This window comes from Catharus ustulatus, chromosome 20 (assembly GCF_009819885.2).
Source record: "Catharus ustulatus isolate bCatUst1 chromosome 20, bCatUst1.pri.v2, whole genome shotgun sequence".
Taxonomy (NCBI): domain Eukaryota; kingdom Metazoa; phylum Chordata; class Aves; order Passeriformes; family Turdidae; genus Catharus; species Catharus ustulatus.
Window position 1 is genome coordinate 4,220,075 of NC_046240.1, and position 15,667 is coordinate 4,235,741.

Sequence of the window (15,667 nt, forward strand, 5' to 3'; positions counted from 1 at the left end):
CTCCATCTCTTAGGAGAAAAGTTCAGTTTGTGACTAGAGTTGGGCTCTGACCCTTTGCTGCACAGAAGTTCTGCCTCAGGGTGGGCTGGGCTGGGCTCACACAGAGGATTCACCATGGTGCTGAAGGGATAACATGTCACTCAGGATTGATTCAGTTTCAAATTTACATTAATCAAGAACAAAATGGAGAGGATCTGCAAGTCAGGCTGGTGAAGAAAGGCCACATCTGAAACTTATTTAAAAGCCAGCAGAAGCTGGGGGGAGTGCTGTGAGTATCAACCTGAGAGAAAAAGGATTTCTTTGTCATGGCTGAGGGAGGTGGGAGAACTCAGTAAGATGGATTTGGAGCTCTGTTTTACATGTAGAGTGGTAGAAAATGTGCTCTAAAGGCTCTTGAGAGGTCATCTATTCCATCCTCTTGCCCTGAGACAAGATCACCAAACCTGTATCATGTCTGCAGATAATCCTTAATCATCCTTATTGTTGGAAATGTAAGTTTAAATCTCCCTGACTGCCATTTAAACCCAGCAAGCCTTGTCTATTCACTGTGGGGTGGAGCAAATTATTTTGTCCTCTTTCTGTGTATTTTTTTTTAAATTTGTGTACACAGTGTCTTGTAGATTGTCTGCTCCATTACCCCTGTCTGCTGTGGTAGTTCCCTTTTCCAGATTTCCATTTCCTTTGTGCCCTTTTCAGGTGGTCCAGCTCCATCTGGGAGAGAGATGCTCAGCTGTGGGCACAGACAGGGAAGGCTTTGTGATGCCAGGCTTGAGATGGGCTGCTGGGTGTTTATCCCATTCCACCACTTGGCTTTTTAATCTTCCTGATTATCTTTTCCTCCTCTCTGCTTTGTGATCTGTTAAAACGTTGCTTCTTTTTCTGCAGAACTGCTGTGGGGCGAGTTGTTTGCTGTTCTGCATTTAATTCCTCCTGCCTAATGCCGTGACTTTCCTTATTGAATTGTAGTAGTTTTGTCACATTGCTTCTCCAGTTCCTCACTGCTGAGCTCTGATCCTGTCACACAGCGATCTGACCACCCCCATCTTCCTTCTCCCATCTTGGTGTCATTTGCAGATTTAATAAGGATATTCTCTAGTCCATCATCCAGCTGTTAACGAAATATTGAACAGCGTAGGCTTGGATCAAGTCCCTGTGGAATCACTTCTGAAACATATTCTGTTTTGACAGCAAGCCATTGATTCTCCCAGAGAACATTTCAACCAATTTTACATTTTTGCTCACATTTCCCCACTTTGCTTATGACAATATCAAGTAAGAATGTCATTTCAGCAGCCATTACACAGTTAAGATCTATGGAGTGAGCTTTGACTGGTGGGACATGGGTGGGAAATGTGAGCCAACAGACAGAACTTGCTTGAACTGGGGTGAATGGCTGGGTCTGAGGAGCCAGGGGTCACCTGGATTTGTGGCTACATTGCTTAGGGTCAGTGGAGGTGGGGAATGAAGTCCTCAATGCTTCTCTAGTTCATACTTTTGCATAAAATCAGCAGTTAAGAAGGTAAGACCTGCTGTTGTTGAGAAATCCTAATAATGGATTTAGAAGTTTTCCATGAACTTTGCAGCTTTATGTTAATTCCTACTCTGTCTTCCAGTTGCCTGGCAAAAAATAAAAAATCAAGTCCTGTGTAGAAAATTCAAGTTGGTAGAAGTGAGAAGTCTGTCAGGAGAAGTGGGTTATAGATGAGATTTTAGAACTGGGGTGGTGAAAGACTCAGGAAGGAAATGTTGTGAAAGACAAGAGAAGAAAGTGGAGAGGAAACGTCTGGAAGAGGAAGCAGAAGAAATTGCACCATGGTCAGCTGTGAGCAGGGAAATGAAGTTAAACCAGGAAAAGACTTTATTTGTTCTGGGTGTTAGATAAATGATATAATCAGGAATTGGCCCAAAGTCAAGGCATTTCTTTAAATAAATGCTGACAAAGTTCTAAGACCACAATAACACATGTATTTTTATTTTGATGTCAAACAACAGCTTCTGGTTACATTGTTAAAGCCATTATAAGTTTTGGAATTATCTTGCCATTAGACTGCAGGGTTTTTTCCCCTAGAAGTTCATGATTTTGGGGGAAGGAATAATCCAGGCAGAAAATTTGGCATTTGATGTGTAGAAACACTAGAAGTGGGTTTTATGCAATCGTTCTGAGCACCTTTGCTGTTGCCAGCAGATGTCACTGTGGATAGCAAATCCCAGCACTTAGGAGACAAAGGAGGTAATTTGCTAAATGAAAATTCAGCCTTTGAAAGTAGATGGGGGGGGAGCAAGAATTTTTTCCTGCACCAGACTTGTGTGAGCAAATAAAAATGGGTTTCTCACTAATGAGGACTTGTGGTTTTGCCCACTCCAAGGCTGTGTTTTGTGGCTGTCTTCTCCCGACTTGGGTAAGTTCCTGGCGCTCTGGGTGACCTCAGAGGGGGTGGCTGTGGGATTGTGCTCCTGCTCAGCTTTATTGGGAAAACCTTTGGTGTTTGGAGGGAGCTTTAAGCAGCAGTGGATGTGCTGCAGTGTGTGTGTGCAGGGAACTGGCCGTGGAGGAAGTGGCTTCATTAAGGTTGATTTGGAGGGGGGAGCAAGATGAGGAAAAAAATTGCCCATATGATTGGCTGGGAGAATAGCTCTGAATTATGGGATCCATCTGTTTCCTGTAATGAATTCATAAACCCATCAAACAATGACCTGAACGAATTGCTGAAGGAAAAAAAATAATACACTGGCATGATATGTTTAACGCAGTGAGGCATTGGCATTGTATAATCAAAAATTCTCCTCACATCCAGCACTTTGTAATGGAGCTGCTGTGTTTAATAGAAGCTGTAAATAAATCCTGTCACAGTAGCAGCCAAGAATGCATTTCTGGGTTTAACTGTTTCTCTTCTGGAATGTCTGCTCCTCGAAGGCTTTAGAAATACAAGTTTTATAGAGCTGGAGTGGGGGATTCTGAAATACAGAGAAATGTTAATGAGGTGAATGAAAGGAAAAAGCTGCCATAAATCAGCATTATGTGGCTTAACCAGTTTCTTTCATTTATGCATGTTCTTTCCTTATGTCATAGAAATGTACTTAAAAGCTATTGTTGTAATTGAAATCTGTTAGACTGATCCTATTCATTATATTAATAAAATCCACCTACAATTGCTCGTAACACTTTTTTATGCAGTTGGGATTCCCGAGATTGTAATCATCAAAAAAGCATATGGAGTAATTATTGGATTTGTTTGGGTAAAATTGGATTAAGAAGTTTAGATACCATTAAGTACTGATAATTATTACAAGCAAGCTCATTGTTTAGTGTATGTACAGCTCAGAATGGAGAGTAAGCAGATACCCATCACAAACATCTTAAGAGCAAGCAGTCTCAAGGCTTTCATTTTACGCCTTTAATTGTATTTTTTGCAAGAGGCTTTCCACTTAAATGTTTTTGCTTTAGCTCTTTAATCACGTGCTGGTTATGAAAATCACTGGGTGTTAAATCCTTTCCCCCCCCACGATTTAAACAACATTTTCACATTCAAGCAAATTTAGCCCTAAAAGCCGTGTTTGAATCCTGGCTTTGCAGCAGCCACCCACGTGCCATTAGCTGTGACAGTGGATTCCCTGCAGGTGAAAGGGTGGACAGGCTGCTCCAGGGCTCTCTGTGGATTGGCAGCTCGGCCCTTGGGGCTGATGGAAGGCAGAGCTCCCAGTGCCCAGGCTGCTGGGAGAGGCTCCTGCTGCTCTGCCTGTGTGCCCTGCAGTGGGGAAAGGGCTCTGTGCGCTGCAAGGGGCACCCATGGTGGCAGGGTGCACCCTGCAGGGAGGGGCATGGCTCCAGGCTTTGCAAAGATGCTGATATTGCCAGTATCACACAGCAATTCATAATTAGAATGTCCAGGGCAGACACTTGGAACATTTGGTATTTCTCGCAGTGCATATCAAGTGAAAATTGCTGGTTAAACATTGCTGAGGATTGCTTTTAGAACACGGCTTTGAAATATATATTCTCTAAGTATTGTTGCTGTGTTTGAAATCTAAATTCCAGCCTGGTATGAAGGTGGAATTTAGGGCTGAAGCCCACTTGTATGATGTTGTTCACTCTTCTTGCTTTATTCCCTGCCATTGGTGTAATTAAACAGCTACCACGATTTGTAGACAGTATTCTTGCAAGAGCTTCCATTCAAGTACTCTTTAAAGAGATTTTGATGTAAAAAATAAAAATTACTTTGCTGTGTTGATTAGAGAAAAACAGTAGCATGAATATGCAGAAATATTTTAATTCTAAAGTACAGTGATATTTTAATTTTCTTTATTCTTTGTTCTTTTCTCTCATCTGTGATTCAGATATGTAGAGGGAGAATTCATTCTAACACTGAGAAAATGGGTTTCTCTGGCCTCACTTTTATGATTAAACACCTTTGTTAGTTTACATTAAAGTGAAAAGTGTTGTCTATTCTATGACTTAGTGATTTTTAAACAAATACATGTGCACACCTCTTTGGAAGTATCAGATATGATATATATATATATACACACAATATTGAGAATATAATGCTTTTAAAAAGCTGCCCATCTTGCTTTCTAAAATACATTTCCAATTCATTAATATTCCTCATGAAAATCTTGGGGCCAGACAAATCCCAGCTCTGCTGGCATGGTGCCAGTGAGTGGTTTCCATTCTCTTGTCCTTGTCCTCCTCTTCCCTGGCATCCCCTCTCATGTGCTGGCACCAGGGGGTGTGTGCCTGCTCTGTGAGCTGAGCTGGAGAGCCTCCCTGGCTGCCATGGTGGGTTATTTTTGGGTGATCAGCCTGTGTCTGCAGTGCTCTGGGTGAGCCTTGTGGTAAATGACTTTGCAGAAATCCTGAGTCCTTCAGGTTTCACTGTTTGTAAATGTTTGCATCTCTGTGATGGTAGTGGTAGTAGAGGTAAATGCTTATATTGCTGTAACAGTTGTAGCAGAAACAATAGGAGCTAAAACAAACCCATTACAATGAAGTCAGAGTTATTTTCTGTCATGTGAACAACAGATCCAGTTCTATTGTGGAAACAGAATAGTTTTCACATACATGTTGAATATGCAGATTTGCTATTTGAAAATAGTTATTCTGAATTCCACAACACTTTCTATCTACTTTTTAAATTTCAGTTTCCAAAAGTGATTGTGTATTTTGAACAGCTAAGGAAGGCTTATTCTCTGCTCTTCAGATATTGGTGGTACTTCACATTTTTATATACTTAGAATTCCTTTTTTTCCAGATAGAATCCCAGGTGAAATTATTTAGGCTTCCAAAACAAACATCTTGGAGAAGTGGAGGGCTGATGGTTCTCTCAGGCTTTTTGGCATATTTTTGCTTGGTCAAGTCCCTGCTTGCTTTGAACCCACCCTCAGCATTCCCTTGGTGCTGTTCACTGCTGCAGGAGTAGAAGTTGTTTGGTTTTCTAGGGGTGTCAGAGCCCAGACAGAGGCTGAACATGGATTTATAGTGTTTGTGACAGAAATGAAGCAGCATTTGAACAGTGTTCTTGGGCACAAGGTGTGACCAGCCCTTGGGTGATGAACCCTGTGTGTCTGTGAATGAGCTGGAATTTTGCACTTGTTGGGCTTGGCTTGTGATGAGCTGGAGCAGTGCTTGCTTCTGTTCATCCCAGAAGCTCCAAGAGTTTCTCTGGGTGACCAAAGAGCTCTGGCAGCTGCTGCCAGGCGAGCTGAGCCAGAGCTGCTCCATTCTGCCTGTCCCAAAGGGACCTGGCACTGCCAGGGGACACTGGTGATCTGTGCCAGGTGTGCAGGCACATCCCAGGGTGGCCTGGCTGGCTCATTCCAGACTGGATTACTGTGGGGGTATCAGATCTATGCTGGAGTGCAGATGTTGGTGACTGCAGTGTCCTAAGGGTTTGATGCAAAGGTTTGGCTAAAGACCACAAGGAACCCAAAGTGAGTGCTGAATAAGATGGTGGATCAGGTCTTCTAGCTTGTTTGTTTGGGATCTTATTAGAAGCCTGAAGATGTTTGTTGTCATGGCTGTGGGCCCTGGGATATGCTGTTAATATTTGCAAGGTCACCCCCAAAAGTGCTGAACTAAAAGGGCAGTGGGGGCTCAAGGGGTGCACTTTAAACGAGCATGTTCAATACCAAATTGTCAAAGTTTTCTTTTGTCCTCCCTCCTGTTTTAAACCATACAGATGATTTGTTTCAGTAGGGCATAAAAGCTTCCAGTACCATCACAGAAAGTAAACCTACACAGAAAGTAACACACCCTGCCAACTTTTCAATAGCTGCAAAACAACCGTTTACCACTTACAATAAAAAAAACAAACCTGATAGCTTTTCAAATCCTAAACCAATGATTATTATTTTCTTTTTGCCCTAGTGCCAGAACCTATTAAGACCAGTTTAAGCCAGCCCCAACCTGCCGGTACCGGTACCAGTACTTCCACCAGCACTCTCACCAACAGCAGCAATGGCAAGCGCGCGTCTGCTAACGGGCAGCAGCCTGCGGCGTCCCGATACCTGCCCCGAGAGGTGCCCCCCCGCTTCCGCCAGCAGGAACAGAAGCAGCTCCTAAAGAGGGGGCAGCCACTGCCCAGCGGGGCTCTGAGCGCCCCCGGCCCGGCGCCGGGCACGGCAGCAGCGGGAGCCAGCCCTCCTCCTCCTCCTCAGCAGGGACAGCAGCATCCCAGCAAGGCCCAGCCAGGTAAGAGCTGCTCCTCCGCTGCCAAGATTGTTCTGAAATTCCATTGGAACGTTGCAGGCCTCACACTCTGGCACAATGTGCTGTTTCTGGCATCCACTCGTAGAAGATTTTAATGCTCGGAGCTGTGGGGTCTTCTCCAGTTGGGTTTTTACCCTCATGTTGGTTATTACTTGTTCTACAGCACAATGTGCCATTTCTGGCATCCACTTGTGAAAGATTTTAGTGCTTGGAGTTGTGGGGTCTTCCTCCAGTTGTTTTTTTTTTTCCCTCATATTGGTTATTACTTGTTCTCCAGCACAATGTGCCATTTCTGGCATCCACTTGGGAATGATTTTAATGCTTGGAACTGTGAGGTCTTCTCCAGTTGGGTTTTTCCCTCATGTTGGTTATTACTTGTTCTCCAGCACAATGTGCCATTTCTGGCATTCATGTGTAAAAGATTTCAGTGCTCGGACCTGTGGGGTCTTCCTCCAGTTGGGTTTTTCCCTCATATTGGTTATTACTTGCACTCCAGCAGAATGTGCCATTTCTGGCATCAACTTGGAAAGGATTTTAGTGCTCAGAGTTGTGAGGTGTTCCTCCAGTTGGCTTTTTTCCCCCCCCTCATATTGGTCATTACTGGTACTCCAGCACAATGTGCCATTTCTGGCATCCACTCAGAAAAGAAAGATTTCAGTGCTTGGAGCTGTGGGGTCTTCTCCAGTTTGTTGGGTTTTTTTTCCCCCTCATCAGTTTGTTGGGTTTTCTTTTTCTTTCTTAATGGATCTTCAGGAAGTGTAAATATTTAGTGATGATTCTTACAGAAGCATTGGTAATTTGGGTATTTACAAGTCATATCTATCATTCTGATAATTTTAATGCCCCTCGAAAAGTGTTTTGTATGTTTGTAAATAAGGAATAGGAACTTTGCTTATGTTCTGTTGTGGCATTTTTATACCTTTGCTTGCTTATGCTCTCAATTATTATTTTCACCTTAGGAAAACAATACTTTAGGAAAAGTAGTTGAGTGTCTTAGGCCTTTCTACCACTTCATTCTGTCCCTTGTAGGTCACAGAGTGGTGTGAGTTGGAAGGGACATTTCCAGCCCCCTGCCATGGCAGGGACACCTCCCACTGTCCCAGGCTGCTCCAAGCCCTGTCCAGCCTGGCCTGGGACACTGCCAGGGATCCAGGGGCAGCCACAGCTGCTCTGGGCAGCCTGTGCCAGGGCCTCACCAGCCACAGGGAAAATTTAATCCAAATATCCCATTTAATTCTTCCCTGTACTAGTGAGAAGCCACTCCCTGTGTCCTGTCCCTCCATCCCTTGTCCCCATTCCCTCTCCAGCTCTCCTGGAGCCCCTTCAGGCCCTGCAAGGGGCTCTGAGCTCTCCCTGGAGCCTTCTCCTCTCCAGGTGAGCACCCCCAGCCTGGCTCCAGAGGGGCTCCAGCTCTTGGAGCATCTCCATGGCCTCCTCTGGATCTCCTGCTGGACTCTTTCCTGCTCTCCATCCTGATGTTGGGAGCCCTAGAGCTGGACACAGCACTGGAGGTGGGGTCTCAGACAGACACACATTTCTTTGGCTGTTGGAAATAGGATGTTGAGGAATAATTGTCTTCATTTTCCTGAAGCTGCTGATGGGAAATAAGCAGCTCTCTTCTTATTTGCCCTCCTGTGCTAGAGATGGTGTGAGCTTTGCAGTAGAGATGAGCTCAGTGGTGCACATCCCCTTTTCCATCTCTGCTTTGTGGGGATGTCAGGCAAGGCAGGGACTGTTCTGGCATACAGTTATCATGGCTTAAAAAGTGATCTGGACTAAATCATAAAGGAGGGGTTTGATATCTTGAATATTTGTCATTTCTGTGTGATCTCAAGTGATTCTCATTATCACTCATTAGCACTGTCAAACATCATAAAATTTGGATCTGAACTGTCTGCAGTTTTTCCCTTTGGGCATTAGCAAATCTTTCACTCTTTTTGCTGCTGAGCAGAACTACAGCAGAGAAAATTCTTTGGTGTTGTCCTTAGAAGTTTTAGTAAGATAAGAGAATAATCTCTCTCTGAAATTATGACTTCTATAGTTATCAAAATACATTTGAAAATGCCACTCAGATACTCCCTAGAAACTCAAAACTGAACAGACAAAATGGAACAATTGATTATTTATTAGAATGGTTCTTTTTTAGGGAGGAAAGAGGTTCTGCTTCTGTATTCTCAAGTATTTGGCTTTGGTGAGATGGAAAGTAATCATTTCCCAGCAGTTCTCTAACTTTTCTAACAACAATCTTCCCTGCAAATCCCAATTCATCAGGGATGGTTCTGACATTCTTGGCTTCTGGTAGTTAGGGAAATGTTTGTTAACTGTCAGACTAATGTTCTGTGTCAGAGATATGTTTATTACTTTATTTTCAGAACTCTGGAACCATAGAAATCATAGCATATCCTGAGCTGGAAGGGACCCACAAGGATCACCCAGTGACAGACCCCCCAAAATCCCACCCTGGGCATCCCTGGAGTGGTGTTCAGGCTCTGCTGGAGCTCTGCACCCTCTGGGGAAGAACCTTTCCTGATATCCAACCCAAACCCCCCTGGCACAGCTCCAACCATCCCTCAGGTCCTGGGGAGCAGAGATTGGAGCTGCCCCTCTCATCATTATTCATGTGGCACACACAGCTGAAGTGGCTCAGGCTGCCTGAGGGTCAGGAGGTTTCTTCCAGGCATCGTTGTAGATGTATCTGAAGCATCTGTGTTTGAGTTTAATGAAACAAAGGCCACTGTAAATCATAACATAACTCATAAAAGAGCTTTGCTTGTACAAGTGTAGCACGAGCTGTCTAACTTTGATCTTGCCAGATGCATTCCTACCTTGAGGCTTTATTTTTTTCCCAATTCTTATTTTAACTTGCTCTGTGTGTAGTATGTCAGCCAGTTTGGTGACCCTCAGCAGATGTTTTACACTGTTGAATTAGTTCAGGGGGTTTTATTTTTTGCTTCTTTTACTCTTCTTTGGAAAAATTCAGAGTACAGTAAAAGGTAGTAGAAATGAGAGGAAAAGAAACAGTGCAGCAGCTTTTCAGCTTCATTTTAAATTATTGCTCCAAACAAGTTAACTCAGATCAAACTCTTAGCAAAAGTGTTACTTAGCATCATAATCATGGAATGGTTTGGGCTGAAGTAAGCTTAAAGCTCATCTTACTGCACCCCTTGCCATGGGCTGGGCACCTTCCACCAGACCAGATTGCTCCAAGTCCTGTCCAACCTGGCACCAATGTCTCACCACCTTTAGAGGGGAGAATTTCTTCCTAATATTTCATCTAAACCTACCCTTCTTCATCTTACAGCCATTCCCTGTGTCCTGTCCCTCCATCCCTTGTCCCCAGTCCCTCTCCAGCTCTCCTGGAGCCCCTTTAGTCACTGCAAGGGGCTCTGAGCTCTCCCTGGAGCCTTCTCCTCTCCAGGTGAGCACCCCCGGCTCTCCCAGCCTGGCTCCAGCCCTGGGAGCATCTCCATGGCCTCCTCTGGCCTTACCACCCTTTGAGTAAATAATTTCTTCCTCACTTCAAATCTAAACCTGCAATTTTAATTGCTCAATAGCAGTTTGTCCATAGAGTCACAATTATCCTGTTGCTCTTTACTCTGTAAAGTCAAAATAAAAAGTTTCAGAGTCACCACAAGATCTGCACACCAAACAGGATATTAAACCAAATCTTAGCTACCGTTTTGTGTGCTGACATGAGGTGGTGTTTTGAGATTTCAGTGATGGCCTTTTCCACACAGAAGGAACTTGCTGAATTCTGGAGCTCTTTCCAGCAGGTGGAGCATCAGCTCATTTACTGACTGCAGGCCCAGGAGGAAAAAAATAAATGTCCAGCTCGACTTGTAATGACAGCAGCTCTGTGCCTGGCTGCCCTGGGAGGCCAGGGGAGGAGTATCTCTCTCCTGAGAGACCTTTGCAGCCATGAATTGCACATTTCACAGTCTTACTCAGTCTCTCTTACAGGCTTTTGTTTTCATCTTGTCGAGCATAAAGAGCAAAGAAGTAGGAAGAGTACCCAGGGAAGGCCAAAGCTTTTTCATCTCAGCTGTTGGGATTTGAGTGACTGTTAGATTTAGAAAAAATAGGAAATTCTATATCCTGTAAACATTAAATTTTCCCCAGAAATCTTACTCAAACTGGTATGTTTTTGTGAATATGAAAATGAAGAATTTTAAACAGGAGGATTCTCACTAAGAAATATTTATTGAAATAAAGCTTTTTGCCGTCTTCCTTAGCATCAGTAGGAGCTCTTTCCTTTAAATGTCTCTCTGGCTCCTTGGGTATTCCATTTACTGAAGAGTCTTTGCAGGTAAAAGTTCTCTGGGGAAATGATGGGAAGGAACAAAAAATTCAAACTTGTCCAGAATTGTCTGCCTGAACAGCACCTGCACTGTGGGAGGGGGATCCCTGCAGGGGCATTACTGGACATGCTCAAGGTGTGAATTCAGTGATGCAGCCGTGCTCAGGGCTCCCTCCTGTCCTGCCCAGAGCCCCTCACACCTGGGCTGCCTTCTGCACAAGCCAGACTGGCTCCTTGAGGCTCACCATGAACCACAGCAACACCTTTTTATGGGTGACCTGGGCTAATCCAAGAGTCAGGATTGCCCTATATGAGCATCTTGTATCCAGAAGATGCTTGATGTGAGTTCATGTCTGTAGCATTTCTTCTTACATCATCATGTCTCTTCAGAGTTAATTTGTAATTATGCATCTATAAATGAGGCTCCTTTCAGGCCTCATTTATAACTACCCAGGCACAAGGAATACTGTTAGAGAGTCATTGCCAGTCTCTACTAAAAATCACACTATTTTATCTCTTTATTCTCTTATCAGCAGCCCCTGTTATCTGCTGCCTTGGCCTATCCAAAACACTTATCAGAACTTAACTGCAATGTCATGAATTAAAAAGGATGTTCTGCCAATGTAAGGCAAGTGGGAATTAATGGCCACTAATATATTCTTTGTCAGGTTTATCACCTAGAAATATCAATGAAGTGGATGAGAGCAGGGATTTTTTGTTTCTCTCTTAAGGTAATCTCTAAAACATTAACCAGACAAACTGAAATTAAAACATTTCAAATTGCATAGAATATTTTAGAAATCTTACCCCTTGAAAACAGTCTTTTATTCATTGTTAGCTATTATGGAACTGTTTTCTGAAGTACTTTGGAGTAGAATAGTTACTTGCCTGGAATGTCTGTATTGAGCTACAGAGTTTGTTCTTGACCTGCCTCCTCTGTAACCCTTTCCAGGATTACACTGAGGAAAGATGTATCTCTACTTTCTGAGCAATATTTTGTTATCTAGTCTAGATTGTTATTTTTACTTAAAGATGAGACCCTTTATCTTTTCCCTCCCCACTTTGCCATCTGACTCCACTAAACAGGTGAGTGGTTAACTTCCCTCATTAAGGTGTGAGGCATTTTCCTATTAATTGAATTATTGGAGTGATCCTTTGCCACGAGGTCTAAAAGAATTAGGATAATTTCTGGAAGAAACCATGGGAGATTAAAAATAACAAGTAACAGAGATTTCTTAGTTTCTTTACAAAAGATGAATTTTACATAGGAGTCTCCAGGCAACCAGTGTGTTTGATGATTATTAGAACAGAGATCAAAAGAAGTAATCAGTTCTCCTCCAAGATGCCTTTGACTTTGCTGAAATTCAGCACTGTGAAACCACCATCTGTCAACTCAAAAACCTACCACGTCCTGCAGGAGTCAGGGTGGAACTTGTGCCCATCTTTTTATTGGCAAGTTGAGTATTTTGCAGAACAGATCCATATTATTTGTTTCCAAAGTGCAGAAAGAAATGAGAGCAAGTAACTCCTGCAGTAATCAGAATGAGTAAACACACCAGCATTGTGGCAGCTCGAGCTACACTCTTAATTTGTTCTCTCTGTTGTTTGTTGTGAAGTGAGAATTTGACAGCAGTTACAAAGAGAGATTCATTTTTTGCATGTGGGCTGATGCCAGATTTTGTGCTGAACTTTATTCTTCTTTTTTCTGGAGCTAGAAGGTTTGTTTTGTGTTTGAAGATTTCTTTAGCTGCAGTTGAGATTCATGCTTATGTGGTGTGAACCTTGAAGTGGGCAGCTGGAAGTTGCTGAGTGCTCTTCTGTGGCAGGTTAACTCTGGTTATAATCTCTTTGTATTAACTTTGGTTTTTGATAATTTGTTAGGAATCAAGATTAAAATATGCTGGTTACCGTTAAAGTCATGTCTGACAATACTCATTCCAAACATCCAATCCTTTAACTGCAGTTACTTCAGAATTACCACAGACTGGGATATTTTATATGGTTGTAAAGTCAAATTTGGAGAAAAGTTTTAGGGACAGATTATCTTGCCCTCTAAAGCCAGTCAGTATAGTTGGAAAACACTGAAAAGCTTTGACATACAATTGTTTCATCAGATCCAGCAAGGTAATGAAGATCTTTCTTCTAAAGTCAGGCTTGAAGAATTCATCTTGAGCAGTTCAGCTCATTGTGATTTGTGATGGCTGTAGGTAAGGCATGCACGTGCCAAAGCAGTTCTGAAATATATTAATAATGTTTAATTTCAAAAGTCTGAAATAAGATTTAGCTTGATCTCCTGGAGGCATTGCAAACAGGCTGAGCTTGACAAACAAAGCACATGTGAAAAGTGCTTTTATGGAAATGATTTGCTGAACTTCACCTCTTTGGGCCCATATTCTGCAATTCCATTAGCAGCATATCTTTGCTGGCAAAACATTACTGTGTTTTTGCTTTTAGTTGGAAAGTTGCACAATTAAAACCAGAAACTTTTAAAATGGATTTATTCTGGAGCTCCCAGAGCACAGTTTTCCATATGTAATAGTTAAATTACTAAAAGCTTTAAAGTAGAAATTAGGTAATATTTATTCATTGTGTTTGCACAGTTCCTATGTATATAATTTCACACTTTATACAGAAAATACACTTTAAAAAATCTCCATAATACCTGGAAGATGTTCTTCATGGTGTCATGTCTATTGATCTCAAATGAAGAAAGGAATTGGCTCTTCATGCTGCTTCAGTGGAAGGTGAATGTCCATAACAAACACAATTCCATCCTGCCAAGAAACTCCTGACAGCTTCAATCCTTACACACATTTCTGTAACTCTTGGAGCAGTTTTCCTACTACTGGGATGAAAACATGGGGAAAATTACCAGAATTTGGCTTGATTACATCTTTTGCCACTAGTCTCACTTAATTAGTGCTGTAAGGGGGTGTTGAGGTGTAAGAGGTGATTGTGTTTCTGTCTTCTCCTGTTGTCCTCAGGGCTTTGTTTAGCATTTGGTAGCACTTGGTGTGTGACTGTGGCCCTGGAAATCAGGCAGCATTCCCAGAGGTCACTGGTGCCAGGTGTATATTCAGACAAAAGGAAGATTTTTTTATCCAACTGCACAGTTGTGTCATCACTACTCCATACTGTAACTTTGCCTTTCTGTTGCCTAGCACTCTTCTCCAGTTGGTCTCAATCAAAAGTTTATTGAAGGCTGTTGTTCAGCTATCCCCTTTGGCATAACCTGCTCTCCACAAACCCCAGTGACTCTGCATTCCTCTCCTGAAAAGTTCAACATGCACAGAAATGGCTGCTTTGGGGTTTTTTCCCCTTAGGATCATTCTAACAGTTACTCTGATTTACACTTCCTCAGTTCTAACTTTCTCACCTCGTAACATTGGTGGACTTTTTTCTCTTTTAAGAGTTTTCATACTCTTATGCCACACTTACGCCACACAAGGCCATAAATGTAGCAGATAACACAGATAAGGGATCTAACCTGTGGTTCTGTCTCCTGGATGATGAAAATTTTCTGAACTGCAGTGACAAGAAAGTTGTGAGAAGTGAGTCTCAGCTAGTTTAGAGTTTTGTCTCCCATCAAAATTTTCAAAAACTCCTTATAATGCTTTGAATACAAGAAGTGGCAATCTCTGTGTAGCCCAAACATGAGCATTAGGAATGAAAAATTACGGTAAAAACTCATCAGTAAACTAATCTTTGGAACAAATTTTTCTGTATTGTGGATGTTATCTGGCATCAGGCAAGCAGAGCATGAAAAATAAATCTGCTGCTTCAAGTCTCTTTGACAGTGATTAGAATTTTGCACAGGGAGAAGGAAAAATAGAAATCTGCAGAAAGGTAAATAACTGAGGTGCTTTTGTAGTTCTGCTGCCCTCATTTTCAAAGAGTGAAGCAAAAGCTTGATGGCTCGAAGGTGGCTGCTTTTGCTTCAGGAGCTGCAGAGCTGCATCTCTTCTCCACCTTCACTGTGGCTGGCTGTGCTGCAGGGACAGCCAGGGACAGGAGTTGTCCAGGTATTTGAGGAAATCAAGGTCAGGAAATTGCCTGGCAAGGTGGTCAGATGTGCAGGTGGCAGTTTTCTAATAAAGTACATGAAGGGACCAAGTAGCAGGACCTGTCCTGATGATGGAGAAGTAAAAGTAGAAAGCAACTAAGGTCCAAGTGACCAGGGAATAGGTAGGAGTTTAGTCCTTGGGAAGAAGAGAAAGTCCCAGATACACATGTGAAAATTACAGGAAATCTGAATTTGTACAGCTCAGGAATTATATATAATGCTACTAGAAAGAAATAAAGACATTCCTAGCAGTTTGGAGGAAAAAAAGCCCCAAAGAATAAAAGGTCACTCAGTCATAAGTGAGTCAGTAGTAAAAGGCAAGGTCAGTGGGACAGAGGGAACCACTGATGGATGGCATCAGGAATACTTTAAATACCTTTCCCCTTCATCTGTAAATTTAGAACTAAAGCTACCTCAACTTAGAGCACTTCAGGAAATAGAGTGTCCAGTTGTCTGGAAATGATTACATTCATAGTAGACTAAGCAGAGGATAGATTGGAGCAATGTGGTCACTTTAAGAGTATGAAAACTCTTAAAAGAGAAAAAAGTCCACCACTGTTAAGAGGTTAAGAGGTGAGAAAGTTAGAACTGAGGAAGTGTA

The 15,667-nt window shown here is 42.5% G+C and overlaps 1 protein-coding gene across 8 annotated transcripts in view; it reads left to right on the forward strand.

Annotated features, from left to right (window-relative positions):
• Positions 1 to 15,667, forward strand: part of TNRC6C (trinucleotide repeat containing adaptor 6C) — a 104,018-nt gene that overhangs the window by 38,504 nt on the left and 49,847 nt on the right. For all 8 annotated transcript variants that reach the window (XM_033076446.2, XM_033076442.2, XM_033076444.2 and 5 more), the window contains exon 4: positions 6,365 to 6,688. In XM_033076446.2, coding sequence (XP_032932337.1) covers positions 6,365 to 6,688 — 324 coding nt within the window. The remainder of the gene's footprint in view (positions 1 to 6,364; positions 6,689 to 15,667) is intronic.